The 21,092-nt window shown below is 35.3% G+C and overlaps 1 protein-coding gene across 1 annotated transcript; it reads right to left on the minus strand.

Moving 5' to 3' along the window:
* Positions 1-3,775: 3,775 nt before the first annotated feature.
* Positions 3,776-16,455, minus strand: LOC134660878 (uncharacterized). The gene is made up of 8 exons (XM_063516721.1): positions 16,277-16,455; positions 14,697-15,413; positions 13,052-13,130; positions 11,982-12,052; positions 9,053-9,122; positions 4,907-5,033; positions 4,352-4,429; positions 3,776-4,186 (listed from the first exon to the last, which is right to left on the minus strand). The coding sequence occupies exons 1-8, from the start codon at positions 16,293-16,295 to the stop codon at positions 4,109-4,111; spliced, it is 1,239 nt and encodes a 412-aa protein (XP_063372791.1). The 5' UTR covers positions 16,296-16,455; the 3' UTR covers positions 3,776-4,108.
* Between the last annotated feature and the right edge of the window lie 4,637 nt (positions 16,456-21,092).

Raw genomic sequence — 21,092 nt, forward strand, 5'->3', positions numbered from 1 at the left:
ATTTAAGTCACGCACAAGACTCATTTTGGGTCAAGAAGAAAATACAATGTTAGAGCACGATTTATACGATTTGTAACATTTTTATATCTCGTCACAAATAATCACATTTTAGACATAAATATTAATTATGTGTTAATCTTCAGAAAGTCTTGACTTCATTTAGGTAATAAATAATTTTAATTACAAGCAAACATATGAAGGCGAATAATTAAAGTGACAATATTGTATGTTTACGTATTCAATTGATTTTCTCATTGACATTAATCATTATACTATTTTGTCTAAAACAAAGAACAATGCAAGTAAATTATGTAAATGTAAATTTTCTAGTCTTTCGATAATCTGTAGTTATCGGTCCATGTGTGGTAGTGTGGCAAATGCGCCTGGGGCCGATTTTTTAATTTCGATCGCACGATTTCTTCACTCGAACATCCGTGGAAAACGGCGAAATGCTGATTTTTGAAATACGACCGATAAAAATTTGGAATCTAGTGGTATTGACCACTGGATTTCAATTCCATTAGTAGAATTTAAATGCCGAAGTAATAGTGGAGATATTGTTGAATGAAAAACACGAAATCGAGCGGTCGAAATTTAAAAATCGGCCCCCTGTTAGCGAAAGGCTCACTAACATATGTGAATGGCCTTTTTATTAAAATTTATTTTAAAATACTTCGCCCGTGCTAATACACCGCCATTGCTCGCTAACTGGTCCAGCCAAATGTGGGAGCCGACCAGAAAAATTCACCCAGCTCTTTCTTACACTAAGGCACTGTCAGAAAAATGCGTGAATACCTAAAGTACCTACTTGCTACTGCCACTTTTGGCCGGCCAGTCTTTGAACTAATCTATAACAAAACGGCCACTCCACTTATCCTAATGATTGCGCAAGTACGTATTTTTCTCCTGAATATCGTAATAAATAAAAATATACCTAACTATCTACCTTAAGTATTTAATGATAGTGTCTATTGCTTAATAAGTGCATTTGATGAGCTAACTCGTTTGTATTTACAATATGGTCAACGGAGATGCGCGATGAGAGCACGTGCACGTTATAGTACCTACAGTACCTACCTGTTCACTTTTTTCACAAATGTAAGGGTTGTTTCGCAAATGGCTCCTCTATTTCCTTGTATATGAGAAAAAAAGAACGGAAAAAGCGACAAAATGAACGTACTTTTTAGGTGACACTAAAAGGAAAGAAAACTTGTACCTGCTGGACATAGAATTAAGCAATATGATTTATTCTAAGATTGAAGAAACTAATAACCTTCGTAGACGGACACAGAGTACGTAAGGTTTAAATAACGACATAGTGTTTGCTAATAAAATATTGCTTTCGTTGAAGAATTTTTCGTTGTGGGTATACATACCTACATATAAGTTACCTGTTTGAAAAGGATATCTCATAGCGAGCCTATACACAACACACAACAACCTTTGAACACCCGCCTTAATACTCGAGTACGACGAATACCTTTTAAATTAATGGAACGTAGGTAAGTAAGTATATCAGAAACAACATAAATGATTATGCATTTTTGAATTTTAAATTTCTGTGTTTGTGTACAGTCGACGTCAAACATATGTTTAAATTTTTCGCCTTACAAACGAGTAAGGGGCAAAAGGGTAAACATAATATGTTATATTATAACATAATATGGTAAACATAAGATATTATATTTGACGTCGACCCTACTTCTTAGTCAAATGATACCAATTTATCGGTTGTCATTGACAATAAAGCATTCGAAGTGCGATCCCTACTACAAAACAAAGTGGTGTCTTCTGTCTGACGCTGTTACAATATAATAATATTAAACACGTAATAATAAGGGCCCGTGGAAGTTAAGTTTGCTGTGCCAAATATCTTTGATAATATAATAGGTATTATGTACATAGATACTCGTGCACTTCATCTAAAAAGGAGCACATCTGTTCGTACTTCAATTTTTAAGCAATTCCATCGAGACGATAATAATAGCTGAACGTACAGTCGAGTGTAAAATATGAGTGCACTCATCATACTCAAAAATATGTCCTATTAGCTCTTATGCCAACGAACTATGGGACATATTTTTGAGTAAGTTGCATGCAGTGCTGCATGCACCCATATTTTTACACTTGACGGTACATATATGACGTGATAAAATAATATAAAATGATTTCTAATATAATCCGTGTTCCTCTATTCCTGACAGCTTAGCCTGACTTGCACTGTCGCGCGCGATTCCACACTCAGTCGCGCTTAGGGTTTGCAATCCGGATCCGAAATGTATAAAATTATCCGGATCTGGATCCGGATCCGCGGATCTTCGCATACATTTCAGATCCGTCGTGCAAACCCTAGTCGCGCTTGACATTATGAAGCCGCATCCGAAAACGCAAGCCATGCCAAGGGGTCTGGTCTCTATACTAAATAAATATTATTAAATTCTTAGCAACCTTTATCTAGGTACCTTTCTAATAATTTTCTTATGACTAACACATTGAAACATCTTATCTTATACAACGCGCATAACACTTATAATGTTGACCATTTTATAAAACGACTGATTAATGATTATCCTAACCTAACTAATAGGCACTTTTTTAAATAATTTATGAGATCAGAAGAATTATAAATGTAGATACACACATCAAGCAGCAAAAGTAGCTGGGCGGGTAAGACGTTCAAAATGATTTTGATACAACTTTATTTTTAAGAAAATAAGAGCGTGCGTGTGCGCTTAGTCACTTCTGCTGCTGACTGTATCATGTCCTTGTTTTATGGCCTACATAATATTTTATTATTTTTATCGTATATATCCATCTGTGAGTTTCTCATAGGTACTCTACATTATTATGATTACTACCATTACGTTTCATTCAAAATTATAATATTTCCCGCCGCTTGGAAGCCAATTTTCAGACCTCTCATTTCAATAAAATGCGAGTCAAAAACGTCACGTTCCGACCCAGACCCAGAATCACGAAGACATTGTCAGTGCCAAACTGGTGGTAACACAGATGTAATTCGGTAGTTTGACTTCTCTTTTGGTCACAACTTTTGGTCGTAGAGCTTTCCTCCGATTTAGGTATAGCTTCGTGCCCAAAAGGTAAGTATTGTATTATGTATTGAAGTGAAAGATGACATAATTGGCTGCGAGTCACAATAATTAACGCATGCTCCCATCGCTCCGTACCTATATACCTACTTATATTAAAAACGAAACATTACCAAAACTTACACATTACCTAATTTGTAATTTCTATCGTAAACTATATTTACTTAAAATTATCCGCTGATAATTACTCGGAAAAGTATTTAATTAAATTATTCATAATTACAATATAATATTTCGTTATTCACTCAACTCCATAGTCATGTCGACATTATTTTTTAGTTACATACCTATTTATGCAACTTTACATAACTAACACGCAATTATATCAGTGCTTGAATCCCAAATAATGTGCAGTTGCACAATGCATATACCTATATATTTATCTATCTCCTAATTTGTCAGGAACTGTGCGATCTAATATTTTTTTGTTTTTCATATTCGGATTCAACATTTACTGACATCAAAATGACCTCAAGTGACTATTACTGATTCGGTGAAGTTATGTATATCGGTAAAACTAATAAATTGTTAAGTTTTGAATCAGTTATGAATCAGAATCAGTATCGTTAGGGATGTCAATTATGTCATATAATGTTATTTGAGATTGTTTACTTCGTTATAAGCCAACCGGTTCGCTAGTATCTTAAGGCTGGTGCGGCGATCTTCACGGTACCACCCATCATTCTCCAGAACAGATTATTTTAGTACGATTCTGAACTCTTATTTCAGTCATTCGTTCACAGTTCTATTAAAATACGTATACGTATAGCCTGCCTTCGCGTTTGGCACAACAAGTAATAGGGGAAATTGTACTATTGCTGGCCTCTCGACTGGGAGTTCGTGCAGTCGGTGTGGGTGCCAACCCTCGTATAATTTACCCTAGGTTTCGCTTTGAAAGTATAAAAGTAGGATTATTTGTGTATAGGATGGGACAACTGCACGGCACTGAGTCTATATAAAGTCTCACGACGAATCATAAATCAGGTCCCGTGTGTAAGTCACGAGCACGGGTCCCGGGTCTCGGAGACGAGGCTCTGCTCCGAGGCATCCTTCAGCAGCAGATTAGAAAGCATGTTCTGGAAACGAGAGGTTTTCATATAAATTTATTTATTCGCTTGGGCAGCAGTTCGCCTAATCGGCGACACGGGTCGGTCCAAGTATGGAATAAGGTGAGGCACTGATTCACATACGAGATGTATGTACACATTTTAAGACTACAATATTATTATGATAAATTTTACCTTTTCCGAATCGCCGACAATGCTGAGAAGTGAAGACATAGACAATCCGTTGAGCCCTTCTTGTCTTTTACTGACTTGCTGTAATACATCAAAACCATTAGGTACCTAATTTATATACAAGATGATGTAGACATTTATTTAATTAAGTAGTAACGAAACGAAAGTAATTAAAGAAAAACCTAAACTAAAAACTTACTATAAGTAGGCAAGTAAGTATGTTTTTGTTGCCATAAAAGGAAACATTTTATATTTCTTTGTCTATCGTTTACATTTTATTCGGTTTTATATTAAAGGAAAAAAATGACGCTTCCGGCAGGACTCGAACCCGCGAAAAAGAAGCTCAGCATTCATTTTTCAATTTTGTCCTTTAATATAAAATTTGTAGTATCTCTCGCAGAAATAATCTGAATAATGATTTATTGATAATTAGTACATTTACACGTCATACTTGGCAGAGCAAGCAAGTGAAAAAGTTAAAAGTGACTAAAAAACTTGTAGACGATCTTCCCTTATAGACGGTCTTCACCACATTGACCTTAATTCCACAAAACTTACCGGCTTCATAAGCGACAACAGCACAGTATATAACGTCTGCGACTTCCTCGACAAACGCGCCACTTTATTCTTTAGCTCCACTGTAGACTGTCTCATGTTTTCAGTCTTATCCTTATTGAATTGCAATCTGTAACAGAAGTGCCACGTCATTCTCGGTAGTGATGGGGTAAAGCAGGGTTCCGTATAAATCTCAACGGCACCCCTATTTTTGCGTACATCGCCCATCGCTAATGCACATATCACACACATGTATAATCGAGGCAACGCTACACATTTAATTGTTTGCAGAACAACGATATTCGACCAAGCATTTTGAGTTTTTGATTAAGTAAAATCGACGGCAGGAAACGTAGAGGCGGAGCCGGCCGTTGTCTCGCCAGGCCCATTCGCTGCACCGTATGTGTATTAATATCTAAAGCTTGCATTTTAAAAGTAAGTTATGTTGGTAATAATTATAACCCAGTTTTAATACAACGATAGACAAAGAAAAAAAATTGTGTATTTTAGTGTAATCCACAAAAAATTAATAGGTACTTAGGAATCTACAACTCAAAGTTTATGATTAAGTTTTTGTTTTGTTTGTGTTTCTGTGTTTATTTTGTCAAACATCACATTTAATGCTTTAACACTATCACTATTACCAAGAACCAGCTAGACGAGTTCATTCTGAACACGAGCTGCTTGGCTAGGCTCTGAACCTGCGGTGTTTTTATCTGTGGCTATAATGAAAAGAATGTAATCGAAAGTTAAACCATTTTTTTTTTCATTATACGCTTTGGTCTATGATCAGGGCCTGGCAAGACGCACGAGCCCGTGACTGGCGCTCATAGGCAATAGCAGCGGCGCAATAGAAAGTCGCCTGCGTACTATCGACTACTGCAAAGTCATACAGCGGTCAAACGTTCGTACACCACTCTGCTTACATAATAAGCCATTTTTTATGAAACGGTTACAGACTTTTTAATGAAAAAATAAATAGAAACGGTAATTTACACGTTTTTGCTGTAGAACACAGCATTCGCGTTGCGATAACATTTGAATGCGTTTTCTTATTGCGACACGCGAATATACCTTTAATTAAAATCGTTGCAAAATTATTAAAATTTTAATTTGGTCTAAATGCCTAGAGCCCTCCCCATTACCATTTAAAATCGTATCTTTTAATAAAAACGTATAAGATATGACTTTTCTGAAACGTATTCCGTAAGTTTTTACGAGCACTATTAAGACTTGCTTCTTTAATTTTAAATGTTTACGAACTGTTTTTAATTATTAGATAATTAAGTAGAAAAGTATAAAGGTAGAAGCTATAAACTACCAATATTTAGACAAAATAAGGTACCGGGGCTTTTAAAAAATAGACGCAGAATATATGTATGTCGAACAATTTGCCACGCAAGTGAAAAAAATACATTTTTATTTTTTTGAAAAATTGCTAATGCATTGATGGCTGCTTCGACGCAACGATATTATAACTATGGGTATATAATTATATAAACTCGCTATATCGGATCAAGGAAAGATAAATCTAAATGGGAACACTTATACCAAAAATTATAGCTAAAACATTAAAGTATTTTGTATTCATTTGTATGTTTTGATATCGGTATGACTCCGCATTTTTATGTTAGGGGTTACCTTGATTAATTATTTAATGATACAATTATGATGATGGCAAGCGTGATGGTAGTTGAAAAATAAATGATAATAAAGAAAGGTTTTTGAATTTCTTCGTAAAACATTCGTTGAGGTTTAGCGGACTGTTTACGTACCTCTACTCATGACCTTACGGCGTTAAGGGCAAGGGTAAACCTGTGACATTAAACAACTTATGCCTGGGTCAGTTGAAGCTAATTCCTCAAGGGGAACCATTAAAATTACAACGTAAATTAGAGTAAATAAGCGGAGTTAAGAAATACGAGTAATAGCGAGGGACATACATTTTAGCTCACCAGAAGCCGCTATTATAATTTTATTAAGGGGTATAAAATTTTGAAATCTATATCAATAAATATGTAAGTACACGGGGGCTTTAAGAGCAGTCGTACAAATTAAAAAGGCTTAGTTTCGCTGAAATATTCAAGGGAAAAATAAACGTTAAATGTACCCCAGTATAATTTGCTCTAGATCTCCACAACAGCATTTAAGAGCCACAAAATTGTAAACACATGTGTAAATGGAAAAAAGTGCCTGTCCCATTAGTATGCATAGTGCACACATCTGTCTTGTAAGAGCAGAATCATTAAAACTTCTTCCTAATCAGAACATTACATTGCTTATGACTTGGCTTTTCATACAAGGTGTAGTTCGTGTACATATACAAAAATCAGTAACTATACATTAATTTCTCAATTTGACTTACCTTGTTATTGATATGGAAATATTCATACATCAGGCATCATTAACTTATAAACAATAAAATATAATACAAATATTCCTTGATAAATACATAGAATATATTATGCTTTATGTACATAAATTACCTACATAATACCTACCTCGTAAGTACGTCAGAAATGAGAAACCATGGCAAATAGTAAGTACCTGGCAAACCGTCTTCATTTAATCCTGATTCATTATCTTCCAAACCCAGGTAGTAGCAACTAGCAACCTGTGTGGGTATTCACGTGCAGGTAACTTCAAATATACAACACATAAGGTGGGTGACCCGGGACCCAGTGTGCTATTTTGCGTTTAGGTAGGTAAACGGTTTACCCAAAATTAAATTAAACAGGTATGTATCTTGTAGGTATCATGCTCTTGTTTTGTTACAGAAAACATCCTTATACCTGACACAAAATTGAACGTATTGTTAACAAAGGGGCAATTTATAATCCCGGTACGTAATAAATATACAGCCCATCTGGTAAATTAACATGCTCAGTGAAAAAGCGTACTGATATTTTGCCCCTAAAGTTAAAAAAATAAACAAAATAAAAAAATAGCCATTTATTTCGACCTAGGATCTACAATTTTTGTCAGATTATGTCAAATACAGAATTTTTGTTATGTAAATTTTGTCAAAATTGCTAAACATATGACATTAAAAATACCTACTGCTATTTATTGCAAAGTTCTTTTAAATAGTTTATCAATTCTCTATACCTACCTGTTTAAAAACAGCAAGGAGCTATTATTATCAATTTTCGTAATCATTTTTTAATCCTGCCTTTGATTACATTTCATTGTTTCGGAAAAATGTTGAAATTGTTTTATGTGGATACCTACTAATTTAAGGATTAATTTGTAGGTATTAATGTGTAGGTATTATTATTAATAGTATAATAAACTATTGCATTCATAATTCCACCACCCTTTCTGTACATTCAATTTTTGCCTGATACCAGTCAATGGGACGGATGAAAAACTTAGTTTTTTCGTTTCTCAATTTTCATGCATATAAAAAGACATGTCAAAACTATTTCTTTTCGAAAAAAAATCATTTAACACAGTTTTATTTATTTATATACAGGTAAAAATTGCGAGATTCCTTTAAAACTTTTATGTCACTATGTATGTTTAATCCAAGTCACATAGCGGCAGCGTCGGAACCAAAAGCGTTTTTCACAAATGATTACATAGGAACATCACAAAATTGTCATCATCTCTAAAACAAGACCGATGTCAGAAAACTTTGTAAGTATGACGCATTTGTCTCAAAATGCGGTCAGGAATACACCTTGAATATCTGTGCTCTTTCCCGGCCACGGTGTATAGAAGCGACGAAAAAGTTTGTAGATCATACCTGTCTTCGCCACATTGACCTTACACGTGATTCGGAATTACGAATAACTTTTTGTTTTCAACCTACACCAACGCACCTTTACCGTTTATCGTAACTACCACGGACGAATAAAACAAGAAGACGGACAACATCTACAAAAAAATAAATATAAAACAAACTAATTACTTAGTTTCAAAATTTCCATCCATCCCATTAGCGTAGGTAGGTACCTATGTTAAGTAATATATACATAAATATGACAGAGACCCTCTAATAATTTACATAAAGGCTTTACCATATGTTTGTGTCGCTAGACTGTCCAATTATGCTAATAAATAGTACAAATGGCAGAGCTTTTTTGCATGTATAAACAGGAGTAAAATAAAATAAAAAATAATCGTAAATGATGCAAAATAGCAAACCTGAATTCCATTGTGTCGCAATTTTTGCATTTTTTTGCCTTGTGCTCGAGGTCGCGCGGCGCTGGGGTGACTGCAGACAAAATCAACAACATATAACAAGTCGCTTGGCGCAACAGTCGCCGCTCGGCAAATCTTCACATACCCTTCTGATAGCACCTATAATACGCTGAGAGACATTATTAGGCATCATTCGAAGACACAAGTGGCAAATCAATAACATTTCGCAGATTAACACTTGTTAGGTGTTTCAAATAAAATAACACTACTTTTGGAGGAAACGGGGCATTGGTATGTGATCTTAGCTGGGTGATTCTTTGAGATCTTTTTTGTACCTGGTATTTTATACCTGCGACAAGGAACTTTATTTTCTGACCGTACTTCCAATTAGGTACGTTCCTAAAATACAATAGAGAGTATCCTCAATGTCAAAGAATTACCCAGGCTAAATTACCTGCTCAAGTACCTAAAGTTACGTGTTTTTTAATACGTATCGTTGTAATTAAGTAACATCCATATGCTCATTACTTAATTGCAAAGATCAACGAAAAGGAAGTTTTAGTTGAACCGTTGTCTGATAAATGATATGAAAATGAAATGAAAAAATCGTTTATTGGTCACAGTCATTATTGTGTAACAAATTGAGAAAGGGTTGGGACCTCTTAGTAAGAATATCAATACTTGTGACAGGAGACCCCGCTCTTCCAGCAGCAAGTTAAGGGTATACAAACCAATGGAATACTCGTTAATTATGTAGGTACAGAAAGTAATACATTAAAACATATAATTAGACTAAAGTAACTAAAGTAACAACAGTTGTAAAGTTAACAATTCAATGTAATGTAATAATCTGAGAGTACTTTATATAGGGGAAATAATTATTTTAATGATATAAATTAACTATCAGGCGAGATTATAATTTATTTTATTTCCGATAACTTTGCGAGATATACATATATTACTGTTACTTTTGTTTTGAAGAAGAAGAAGTCAGTGACGAGTAATATTATAGCATTAGCAAAATCATTATTAATAATAATAACTTTGCTTTGCAAACATTTCTTTATTTCAAAGAATGAAACAGTTAGGTAGTTTTTCTTTGATTACGTTAACTTCAAATGAGAAAGTTCCTGAACTTAATTAAAATTTATATCCATAATTTTTTACTTTTTCAATTTTGCGATTGTTTAAATACTTAGTTATTTCAGCAGCGTTTACATAAGTAATTAAGGGTTCAAAAATGGAGGGCGCTTGTGCAAGATCGCACAACCTTTTTGTATAAATTTACCTTTTTTATTATGTTTATGGTTTTGATACTTTTTGTCTATTTATTATTTGTCAGAATACATTTTGTTTTCTCCTTACCAGTGCCTATTATTTTACAGTCGTTTGTAAAAGCGCTATTTATATTATCTTATGTTCATTTCTATTTATTATGCATATACATATAAAGTAATTAGGTATAAATTAATAAAACGTATACTGAAGCTATCGGAAATAAAATAAAAACGACTTCTCGGTATTCTACACCACTTTAATATCCCACACTGACAACATTTCACATTTCTCATTTACTTTAAATCGAAATATAAAGTTTAACAAGTATCTTTATTGCTATTATATAACAGGTAAAGCAGTATACGAGTAGAACGCAAAAAAATATTTTGGTATCTTCGTGTCCAATATTATTGGAAAAAATAAGAAACTAGTCGAAGCGGAAGTAGACGTCACAGGACCGCTGATGCAAGATTGCCAGTAAGTATAAAAAAATCCCGGTTGTCCGTTTTACATTATTAACTCATGAACTCATCATAGTTACACTAGTTACAGTTTACTATACATTTTATTTTTCGTGTGTTTAAGAAGAAAACTGCCGTCCGCCTCTCCATACAAACGTAGTCCCCTTTTTTCTCTCTGGATATTGACATTACGGAATGAAAATATGTAAAAATATTACATAATTTGATGTAGATTATACTTTTGACCCAGACAATAAAAAGTTACACTCAAAAATATGAAATGTTTTGTAATTAAATGGCAATATTGGTAATGTATTTTCAAGTGTACTTTTGAATTGCATTCGCTTGCTTATTTTTGCTGGTGTATTTGTTAATGAATAATTAACGTATTACTATGACGTGTTGTATTTAAGTATGTACTTCGCTGGAACGTTGCGAAAATAAACGAATACAATGAAAAACGAATTTTATAAATAGTCGTTTTCAGTTTACTAAAGTAATGAGACGCGGATATTGAATCAGTAAAGTTAAAATGCTCCTAAAATTTCTGTATTTATTAAAAAAAAATTAAAATTAAAATTTGAACTGTTTATTATAAATAAGAATGTACAATATTTTCGGAAACTTAACCTAATCTACACTTTAATAGATTATTAGCTAAGTGAGAGGTTTTCCCTTAATTACATCAATGACGTTATATATTTCTTTATGTTTATTTGTTGCAATTAATTATAATATTATTTCTTGAGTAAACTCATGTTAACAGTTTTTACACTATAAATCAATGGAATAGGGCACAACTAATACAAATGGACTAGTTACGAACAAACGACGTTATTACCCACCAAAATCTGTCTGTGATTGAAATGAATGATTGTTATTATTGATTGAATGGTTTTCATTTCGAACTGCACGCCGACGTTGCAGTTGGCGTGCAGTCCGCATACAGATTGCAGTTGGGTTGCAGTCCGTCTGTATCGGGCCTTCGTGTAAATACAACCAAATGTTACATTACAAAAAAAAACTTTTAACTAGTCCTGACTATAAGTTTCTAATCTTAAATCTATATTGTTTTGAATGTGTTCAAAATGAAATAAATCGTTGAATAAAAAAAGTGACTTTTTTATTTTCCCTTTAGCTATCCCGTATCAAGTCATTCGCATAAAAAAAATAGTTAATCAATAGTGACTTACTCATGAAATCGTCCACAGGCCTTGGCTCCAAGTTTGCAGTCGGCACGCATGAGATAAGAGGTTTATCAACACTGGAAAAACGTATATTACGTTATAATAACAATAACACTAAATAACAACATTTTTAAATTCCTAAATGGCCAAATATCATAGACAATAAGCGATATGGCTGCGTTCAAGTAAATCGAAACATATACCCCCTTATTCATAAAACTTTACGGGCCTGATTTAGTTAAATAATTTTTTGTCCCTTTCTTACAAATACATAAGTGAAAATGACAGAAAAGGACAAATGATTATTGGGCCTTTTCTAAAATAAATATCGAAAACCTGATTCTCACAGATCCTGGTGTTTTTGGGTTCTTTCAACTCAGAATCACTAGCATATTCAATTCTGATGATAAAAAAATTTGTATGAAAATTGTACATTCCACTACGTCACGTCCATACAAGTGAAAAAATTTCTTATACTAAAACGTGACGTAATGGAATGGACATTTTGGGACATCTTTTTTTAATGGCGGGATAGAGAATGCTGTCGATTCTGTGTAGAAAGTGGTGTAGAATGAGCCCAAGAACGTCCAGATTTGAAAGAATCAGGTTTTCAGTATTTATTTTAGAAAACGCCCTATTAGCTAATTGTGGTTTGTAGCGCGTTTATGAATTAAGGGGGATATTTTATAATCATCTTAAATGATTGCCTAAACAAAACCGACTTGAACAAAAACATTTTTTTTTTGTATGACGAGCTTGAAGTCAAAGTCAAATAGCACATCTGAAATAGAGGAAATAGCTGATTCTCAAAGTAAATGCAAAATAATACTTTATGCAACAGTTCTCACATAGTCCGCATCATTGTTTGATGCAACAAAAAGGGCTCTCAAAATTCGAAGGTAGATACGAGACTTAGCCGCGGTTTGTAATTAACTATTTACACACCCAAGAATTTTACGTATAATCAGTGGGCCCCTTTAGAGGCCCGAATATGTTTTTGTTGAAAGTTATTTACGACTTCTACACGGTCACAGTCACGGTCGAAGGCTGGTATATTTATGTACATATATATTTACCTGGGAACAATGGGAACCAATACAGGTGGGGGATTTGTAAACATCGGAACTTCTACAGGGACCGGCTGAGGAGCTGGCTCTGAAAATAAAATGTAAACCGATTTGCCAGTCAGTAAGAACCAGGAAAACTACACTCATCCTTTTCTTTTGGGTGCTTGTACTAGTGTAAGACAAAGATAGTATTATTCTCTGTCTATGTTTGAAATGAGACAGTCCTTTGACAAACTATATTTTATAAATACAGAAAGAACGCATCCGTTACATGATTTTCCTAGAAACGTGTGTAGGAGCCCTTATTTAAAAACGTTGGTATGAGACCATAGACGGCGATATCCGCATGAGCCACTGTGATCATTCTTTCACCAATTTACCTCTTTGTCTCTCTTACGTATTCGAGTGACAGGGACGCAGATAGAAAATCTTCGTCGTTTATTCGATATATTTTAAAATGAGGGTAAGCAACAAAACGTAGCCTCCGTGTGAAGTGTGAACAAGATAACGGTTAAGTCCTTCCTTTCCATCGATAGCCACCGCGGTACGACCACCTCGAAGTATGTAAGTTATTTAAAAGTTTTTTTAAATAAATTAGAAATTATTCTTATACAGATTTCAAAACAAATCTTTTGGACAACAGTTGATTGTGTGCGTTTATGAAATGATTTTATCAGCCATTATGGGATGGAATGAATGAGAAAAGCTGCCAAGCTAAAAACGTGAATGCATATCCAAACCCTTGCTAAAACAACTTTTAGTTTTTAGAAATAGCAAACGCCAACAAACTGGTATGTAAATTTGAATAAATTTTTTTATAAGTAATATAATTGTAACCTATCTTTACTTCCCATTAAATTTTAAATGACCCTACCGACATAAATGGTTACGTAACCTCAGTGCGCGTGGAGGTGTACATGAATTAGTTGATTGGCGATTTTATTGTTTTATGCTGTACCTGTTGGTTATGATTTATAACTTAAGAAATTAGTTGACTGAAATTCATTTCGATTAAATTAAGGATAGGGTCAGACTGTACCAAAGGGGGGGCTTTTTTTTTGACAAAGTGGTGTCATTATGACGCTATTTTTAAATTATTGTAACGTGTAAATCACGTCAAAATAATCATCTTTTATTGGAAAAACATTTCTCTAAAATAAAAAATGGCCGAGTTAGACGCGACCAAAGATTGACGTTTTTAAAGGGAGCTATAGTTAGGAGGGTCCACACAGAACGAGCCGCCTCGTGCGTATTTGCCGCGCGAGGCAGCTCGGTCGCTGTAGACTTGCCTCGGCCGCATTGCCTCGGGCGAGGCACGTTTCCACCGACCGAGCTTTTAACCTCATTGTGCCGCGAGTACATACTTAGTTTCCTCGTTCGCGGATCCGCGTCCCGCCAGGCGTGTCTCACTTCGCGATTTCGTCGCTTTGCTACAGGTAGCTAAAAGTACATCCGTTTGGCCCCAATTTTGGGGAAAGCCATAAGCCGCGCGTGGCGCTGTCGCAACCTAGCGGCGATATCTGTGCTGATCGTAACAGACGCGTTTTGTTAGAGAGTGAGTCTTCTGTACTTGGTACTATTTATTCTGTGCTGCCGCCCGGAATATGAGAACTTATAGTTAATCATGAGTGCCCAACTCTGGTGTAGATCTTACCTTCAGGTGGTGGTGGAGGTGGTGGGGGTAGTATTGCCGGCAACTGTGCCGCCGGAGGCTTCTTGTGGTGGGCCAAAGCATGAGGCGGTAGAATTCCAGTCCTATAAAACCTTTGCTCTTCAAATATTGATGCATGCACATATTTACAATATGGATATGTGCAAACTGTATTCTGAAAGTTTTTACAGAATGTGTATACGCCAGGTAACTGTGACAGATCTCGTTCATGAGCATATTTGCATGTGCCTGCCCTACTGCAAGTTCCTCTTATGAAGTCTCTGCAGACGGTTTTTTTTGGTTTTTCACTGGCATCCACTTGTGATGTATCATAATTTGTTGCTAATGATAGTGAGGCCTCGCTAGTGTCATAAAGATTTAGCGTAGGCGATCCTAATCTGCTCTGATATCCATGATCTTCAATTTCTTGTTTATGTGGTAGGCTAAAGTCAATTGGGGTAGTGGGTGGAGGTTCCAGTGGTAAGGGAGGTTGTGCAGGTCTCGCCTTTTCCAGCAAAGCTTTCTGCTCCTCTAGTGACGTTATTGGTTCAGGCGAAGTATTTGTAGGTGAATGTTCTGTCCCATGAAAAGGGGACTGGTTGCTGTTCTCTGTAAAATCTATTTTCGATTTCAAGAATTTCTTCATATTTTTGAAATTAGGCGAAGGACGAAATTTTATTAATGTTTCTTCTGTCCCAACTCTGCAGCCCTTAGCAGTATCTGGAATTGAAAAAGAATTTAATCATTATATTATCAATTTCAAGTAGAGCATTAACTACATCGGGTAATTAAACAAAGTATCTTTGTAGCCTTGAGCCATCTTTCTGCCACGGCGCAATAAGGGAGCCTGGGGTCAGCATGGTAACTTAATCACAAGAACTGTCACATGCAATAGCTTTTATGAAGAAGAATGCCACCTGATTTTCCAACCATGAAAGGAGACTAAGCCTTAATGGGATTAATCCCTATGGAATAATTTGTTTTACTTTATCTTGATTGAAATTTTATTTTTTATTGAAATGTCACCCCAGTTGATGATTGTTTGTCTTACACCCCAGTTAATGACATGTCGGCTAACCCCACTTTCACGTGTATTTGTGCCTTTTTTATTTACTTAGCCCATTATAGAAAAAAAGTGTTATAAGTAATTTTTTATACTTAGGTGGTTTTGTGTTACAAATTTGTAGAACTAATAATTGACTACCTACTAAAAATATATTAGCGGCGTAGACTTTGAAATAAATTAAAAAAGCCTTAAATTTTATTTGATCCCGTTTTACGGTTCTGACTTCTGACAGCTAATATTATAGGTATTTAATTTCTGCGGAAAAAATCCACCGGAAAATAAACTCGTATTGCTGTTGTTACTTTCTAACTTTCATATTTACGTAACGGGAATAAACGAAGTGCAATGTATGACGACCAAAAATGGTTAAACCAATTTTGATAAAATTTTAATAAACAATGAGTAACTGGCACAAAACAAATAAAAACATCCCTATCGAGTGACAAAACCATATGAAACATTTGAATACGAAGTTGACATTTTCATTGCTTTGCTTTCAATATCAGACAGTACGTACCTGCTTGTAACTTCTGCATTTAATTCACAAATATATACCTTCAGAGTATACTCTAAAAGGCTGCTTTTAGGCATTGCCAGACATCATTAGTGAATGTGTTTTGTCGTCTATAATACGACGACAAGGCATAGAGACAGCTCATTAGCGAATAAATAACACGACGACATTAACCGCACCCACACAACACAGTCCAGTGTAATAAAATAACATTACTGAACATTACATTACAAAATCAACAAAATGGCAGGCAGGCCAGCCACGGCTGTAAGATATGACATTCACGAAATGTATGAGAGAAACAACTATATCTTGAGTACTCTTGCATCTTTTTTACTTGCATTGCATCCGAAAGAGACGGACTACTTATTCGTGTATTCGTGAGAAGTCGTGTTTACGAAAAAAAAACGTTTCGTATCACTCCACACTTCTTTCTAAACTGTCCTATATAAAGCAAGCAAATCTTGTCATTAAAAAAGGAGCGAATTTCAAATTTTCTATGAGACGATATCCCTTCGCGCCTACATTTTTCAAATTTGCCGCCTTTTTCTACTGACAAGATCTGCTTGACCAGCTATATTAATACTACTCTTTGGCCTAAACTACTGGTGGAACATGATTTAAAGTTTTTTTTATTCTAAAACGGATAGGATAGAGTTATATATATTGTGCCGTTTTCTCAGGAACTTTTTGCATTTATGGACTATAGTTTGTCAGAGGACTGTCTCATTTCAAACATAGACAGATATAATCATACTGTCCTTGTCTTACATTAGTACTAACACCCAAAAGAAAAGGATGAGTATAGTTTTTTGTTCTTATTTACTGACAATTTGGTGTGACCAACTTTAGGTTAGGTGTTAGGTCATAGAGAAATATAAGGAAAGAAAGAGTGTATATTCTCTTTGGTAACTCCTTACATCAGTTTTTTTACCAAAACGCGAGTTATTTCGTCGTTGACATCTAGCGTCAAGTAGCGAACATTATCAGTACTGCTAGTTGACAATAGATGTCGCGGCGAACACAAACTCTAATGCTCGACAATGCTTAGGAAATATTATAATCGGATTAATCTTAACTCTGTTTTCAACTCCTTTACTTATAATATTAGTTGTAAATTGTTTTAGTAGTAAATTTTTCGTCAGTAGCGAATCTTGTGACATCGGGTGGCAAGTAGCGGTACTGATTTGATCAGTCCCGTCTGGATACCACTTTAGGTACAACATTACAATATTTTACTTGGTCAACCAGATCTTGACAGTAGAAAAAGGCGGCAAATTTGAAAAATGAGAAGAGTTGGTTGACCAGCTATACTTGATCAACCAGATCTTGACAGTAGAAAAAGGCGCGAAATTCAAATTTTCTATGGGACGATATTCTTTCGCGCCTACATTTTTCAAATTTGCCGCCTTTTTCTACTGACAAGATTTGCTTGACCATCTATACGTAGGTACCTGTGCTCTCAATGAATTTATATCAAAACGTGCATTAACATCTTTGCTATAAGTAGATATTAATATAGTAGGTATAAGTATATAATAACTAAAATTATGTATACCTATCTTTCAGAATGACGGGCGTGATAGGCGAGGAGCTTTGAGGTGGGGGCGGCGATATCTTATATCTACCTAAGTAAAGACGATACTATGGTAAGTTAAAAAAAAAAACAATTTATTCAACATTTATTGGAAAATACTTTGCTTTAATTTTAACGGTAACCCGGATTTGATAGCCCCCACAGTGCAAGTGTTATTTATACGTCATCATTTCATAGAAGTTTGACGTTTAAAATAACACTTGCCCTGCGTGGGCTATCAAATCCGCTGCAAACTTTTCTAGGTCCGACTCTACCAGAATTCTGGTTCTTTTTCATAAATAATGAAATTCTATATTTTTGACATGTCTTCCGTCTGTCCGTGTGGATGTCCATCCTGGTCTATCGAAAATAAATAGCGAAAACGATAATAATCTTAAATGCCCCTTTATTTAGTTAATAGGTATCTGTTCATTTTCCACAGAGATCAATAATTCGTCTCCTTGGTCTCCTGCCAATTTGTTGAGGGTTCCAGCGACGACCCTGATCCTACAACCACAAGTAACTATTTTCAGACTACACTTGGAAAAAAATGATAGTTACAGATAGCAGAATTCTTTAACGCCAATAGGTAACTCCATACAACAGTTTACTTACCAAAACGCGAGTTATTTCGTAGTCGACTTCTAGCATCAAGTAGCAGACATTATCAGTGTAGTGCTAGATGTCAGATGTCAGACACTATTGTCAGATGTCGCGGCGAACACAAACTCTAATGCTCGTACTGATAGTTCCACTACTTGACGTTAGATGTCGACTACGAAATAACTCGCGTTTTGGTAAGAAAACTGATGTATGGAGTTACCACATTTTCTTTACTTATATAAAATCTCTATGCTACAGGTGAGGCCTTTAACAGGAGCAAATATTTTGGTGTTTCAAGTGCCCACTAAATTATAACAGCTGACCTACTTAGCTCATTACTTATTATTTATTAAAACGGGATTTAATTGGGTAAAATTAAGTTTTAAATTTGCCTCCGACGGCCTCGGAGAAGACTGGTTAATTCAACATCTTCTAGCCGCGAGATAATAATGAGTAGGTAATGAGTAAAAATCGTGAAAGTTTAAATCGGTGATCTATATTGGTCAAGCAGATCTTGTCAGTAGAAAAATGCGGCTAATTTGAAAAATGTAGGCGCAAAGGGATATCGTCCCATAGAAAATTTGAATTTCGCGCCTTTTTTACTGACAACATTTGCTTGACCAGCTATACTTAGCTGTTTTTTAGACTATTAAAAAGTAATATTTTTTTGATTACGGATATTCCTACGCAAGTAGGTATTTACACCTACATGTTTCTTTTTCTGCAGCAGGCATGGTGCGAGTCGCTTCTAAGGCTGTACGTCGGCCGGCCTCTGCAACGGCTGCGACGAAACTTTGCGCCTCTGGGCCGTCACAGATCAAAAGTGCACCCTCTACTAGTGGCAGTGGCACAAATTCCCGTCGCCGCCGAGCCGTCACTGGTAATTATAATATTTATAACTTTATATAGCTGGTCAAGCAAATCTTGAGGCGCGAAATTCAAATTTTCTATGGGACGATATCCCTTAGTGCCTACATTTTTCAATTTTGCCGCCTTTTTCTACTGTCAAGATCTGCTTGACCAAGTATACCTACCTGGCCGCCCCACAGACTGGTATTCGGTCTTAAAAGTTGGCCAAAAATATTTTGTAGCCTAATGGCTTCCAAAGTTTGGAAGCTGAAAACGATGACCGCCGTGGTAAAATGTAAACTTTCCACTAAAACTATGCTAATAATATTTGAAAAGTTCAAACACTATTATGCAAAAACTACGAAACTGCTTTCAAAGAAAAAAGGGAATTTTCAAAACCGCTCTGCGGGTTCAAGAAATCGGGGACCATAAGTAAAAAATAAAAACCAAGATATACTTGGTCAAGCAGATCTTGTCAATAGAAAAGGGGCGAAATTCAAATTTTCTATGGAACGATATCCCTTCGCGCCTACATTTTTCAAATTTGCCGCCTTTTTCTACTGACAAAATCTGCTTGACCAAGAATACCTACGGATTGAGACCCACTTTGAAGTCGGTCAAAAATATTAAAAAAGCGGCCAAGTGCGAGTCGGACTCGCCCATGAAGGGTTCCGTATTTAGGGGATTTATGACGTATTAAAAAAAACTACTTACTAGATCTCGTTCAAACCAATTTTCAGTGGAAGTTTGCATGGTAATGTACATCATATATTATTTTTAGTTTAATCATTCTCTTATTTTAGAAGTTACAGGGGGGGGGGGGGGGACACATTTTACCACTTTGGAAGTGTCTCTCGCGCAAACTATTCAGTTTAAAAAAAATGATATTAGAAACCTCAATCTCATTTTTGAAGACCTATCCATAGATACCCCACACGTATGGGTTTGATGGAAAAAAATTTTTTGAGTTTCAGTTCTAAGTATGGGGAACCCCCAAAATTTATTGTTTTTTTTTTCTATTTTTGTGTAAAAATCTTAATGCGGTTCACAGAATACATCTACTTACCAAGTTTCAACAGTATAGCTCTTATAGTTTCGGAAAAAACTGGCTGTGACATACGGACGGACAGACAGATATGACGAATCTATAAGGGTTCAGTTTTTTGCCATTTGGCTACGGAACCCTAAAAAGACTACCTATATCCTATATATGATGGTCAACCAAATCTTGTCAGTAAAAAAAGGCGCGAAATTCAAATTTTCTATAGGACGATATCCCTTCGCGCCTACATATTTCAAATTTGCCGCCTTTTTCTACTGACAAGGTCTGGTTGACCAAGTATAAGTATTCGATTTACCTATTTAATCCAAAACCATATATTGCTATGCTTTAATCCTAAAATTAAAACATGGCAGTATTTTTAAAAAATCGTCTCGGCTTATTATCTGTCAAGCCATTTCCGTCAGTAAAAAAAAGCGGCAAATTGAAAACATGTAGGCGCGTAGAGTTATTATCTCATAGAAAATTTTGATTTCGCATCTTTTTCTACTGACAAAGTTAGACTATAGTTCATTTATGATAGTTTTTATTTTAAGTATTATAAAATGGTCCTTTCAACTACGATATTTTGTTTGTATAAAATAAACGATGCCGCTGCCATCTATCTATTGTTAGCACATTTATATAGCTATTTATAGCTGTGTCAGCAAGATCTCGCCAAGCCATTCGTTAGTCTGTCTGCAGTCTGCAGTGCTCTTTTTCTAACCTCTCGCTCTTACTGATACTGATTC

Source organism: Cydia amplana, chromosome Z, assembly GCF_948474715.1.
Source record: "Cydia amplana chromosome Z, ilCydAmpl1.1, whole genome shotgun sequence".
Classification (NCBI taxonomy): domain Eukaryota; kingdom Metazoa; phylum Arthropoda; class Insecta; order Lepidoptera; family Tortricidae; genus Cydia; species Cydia amplana.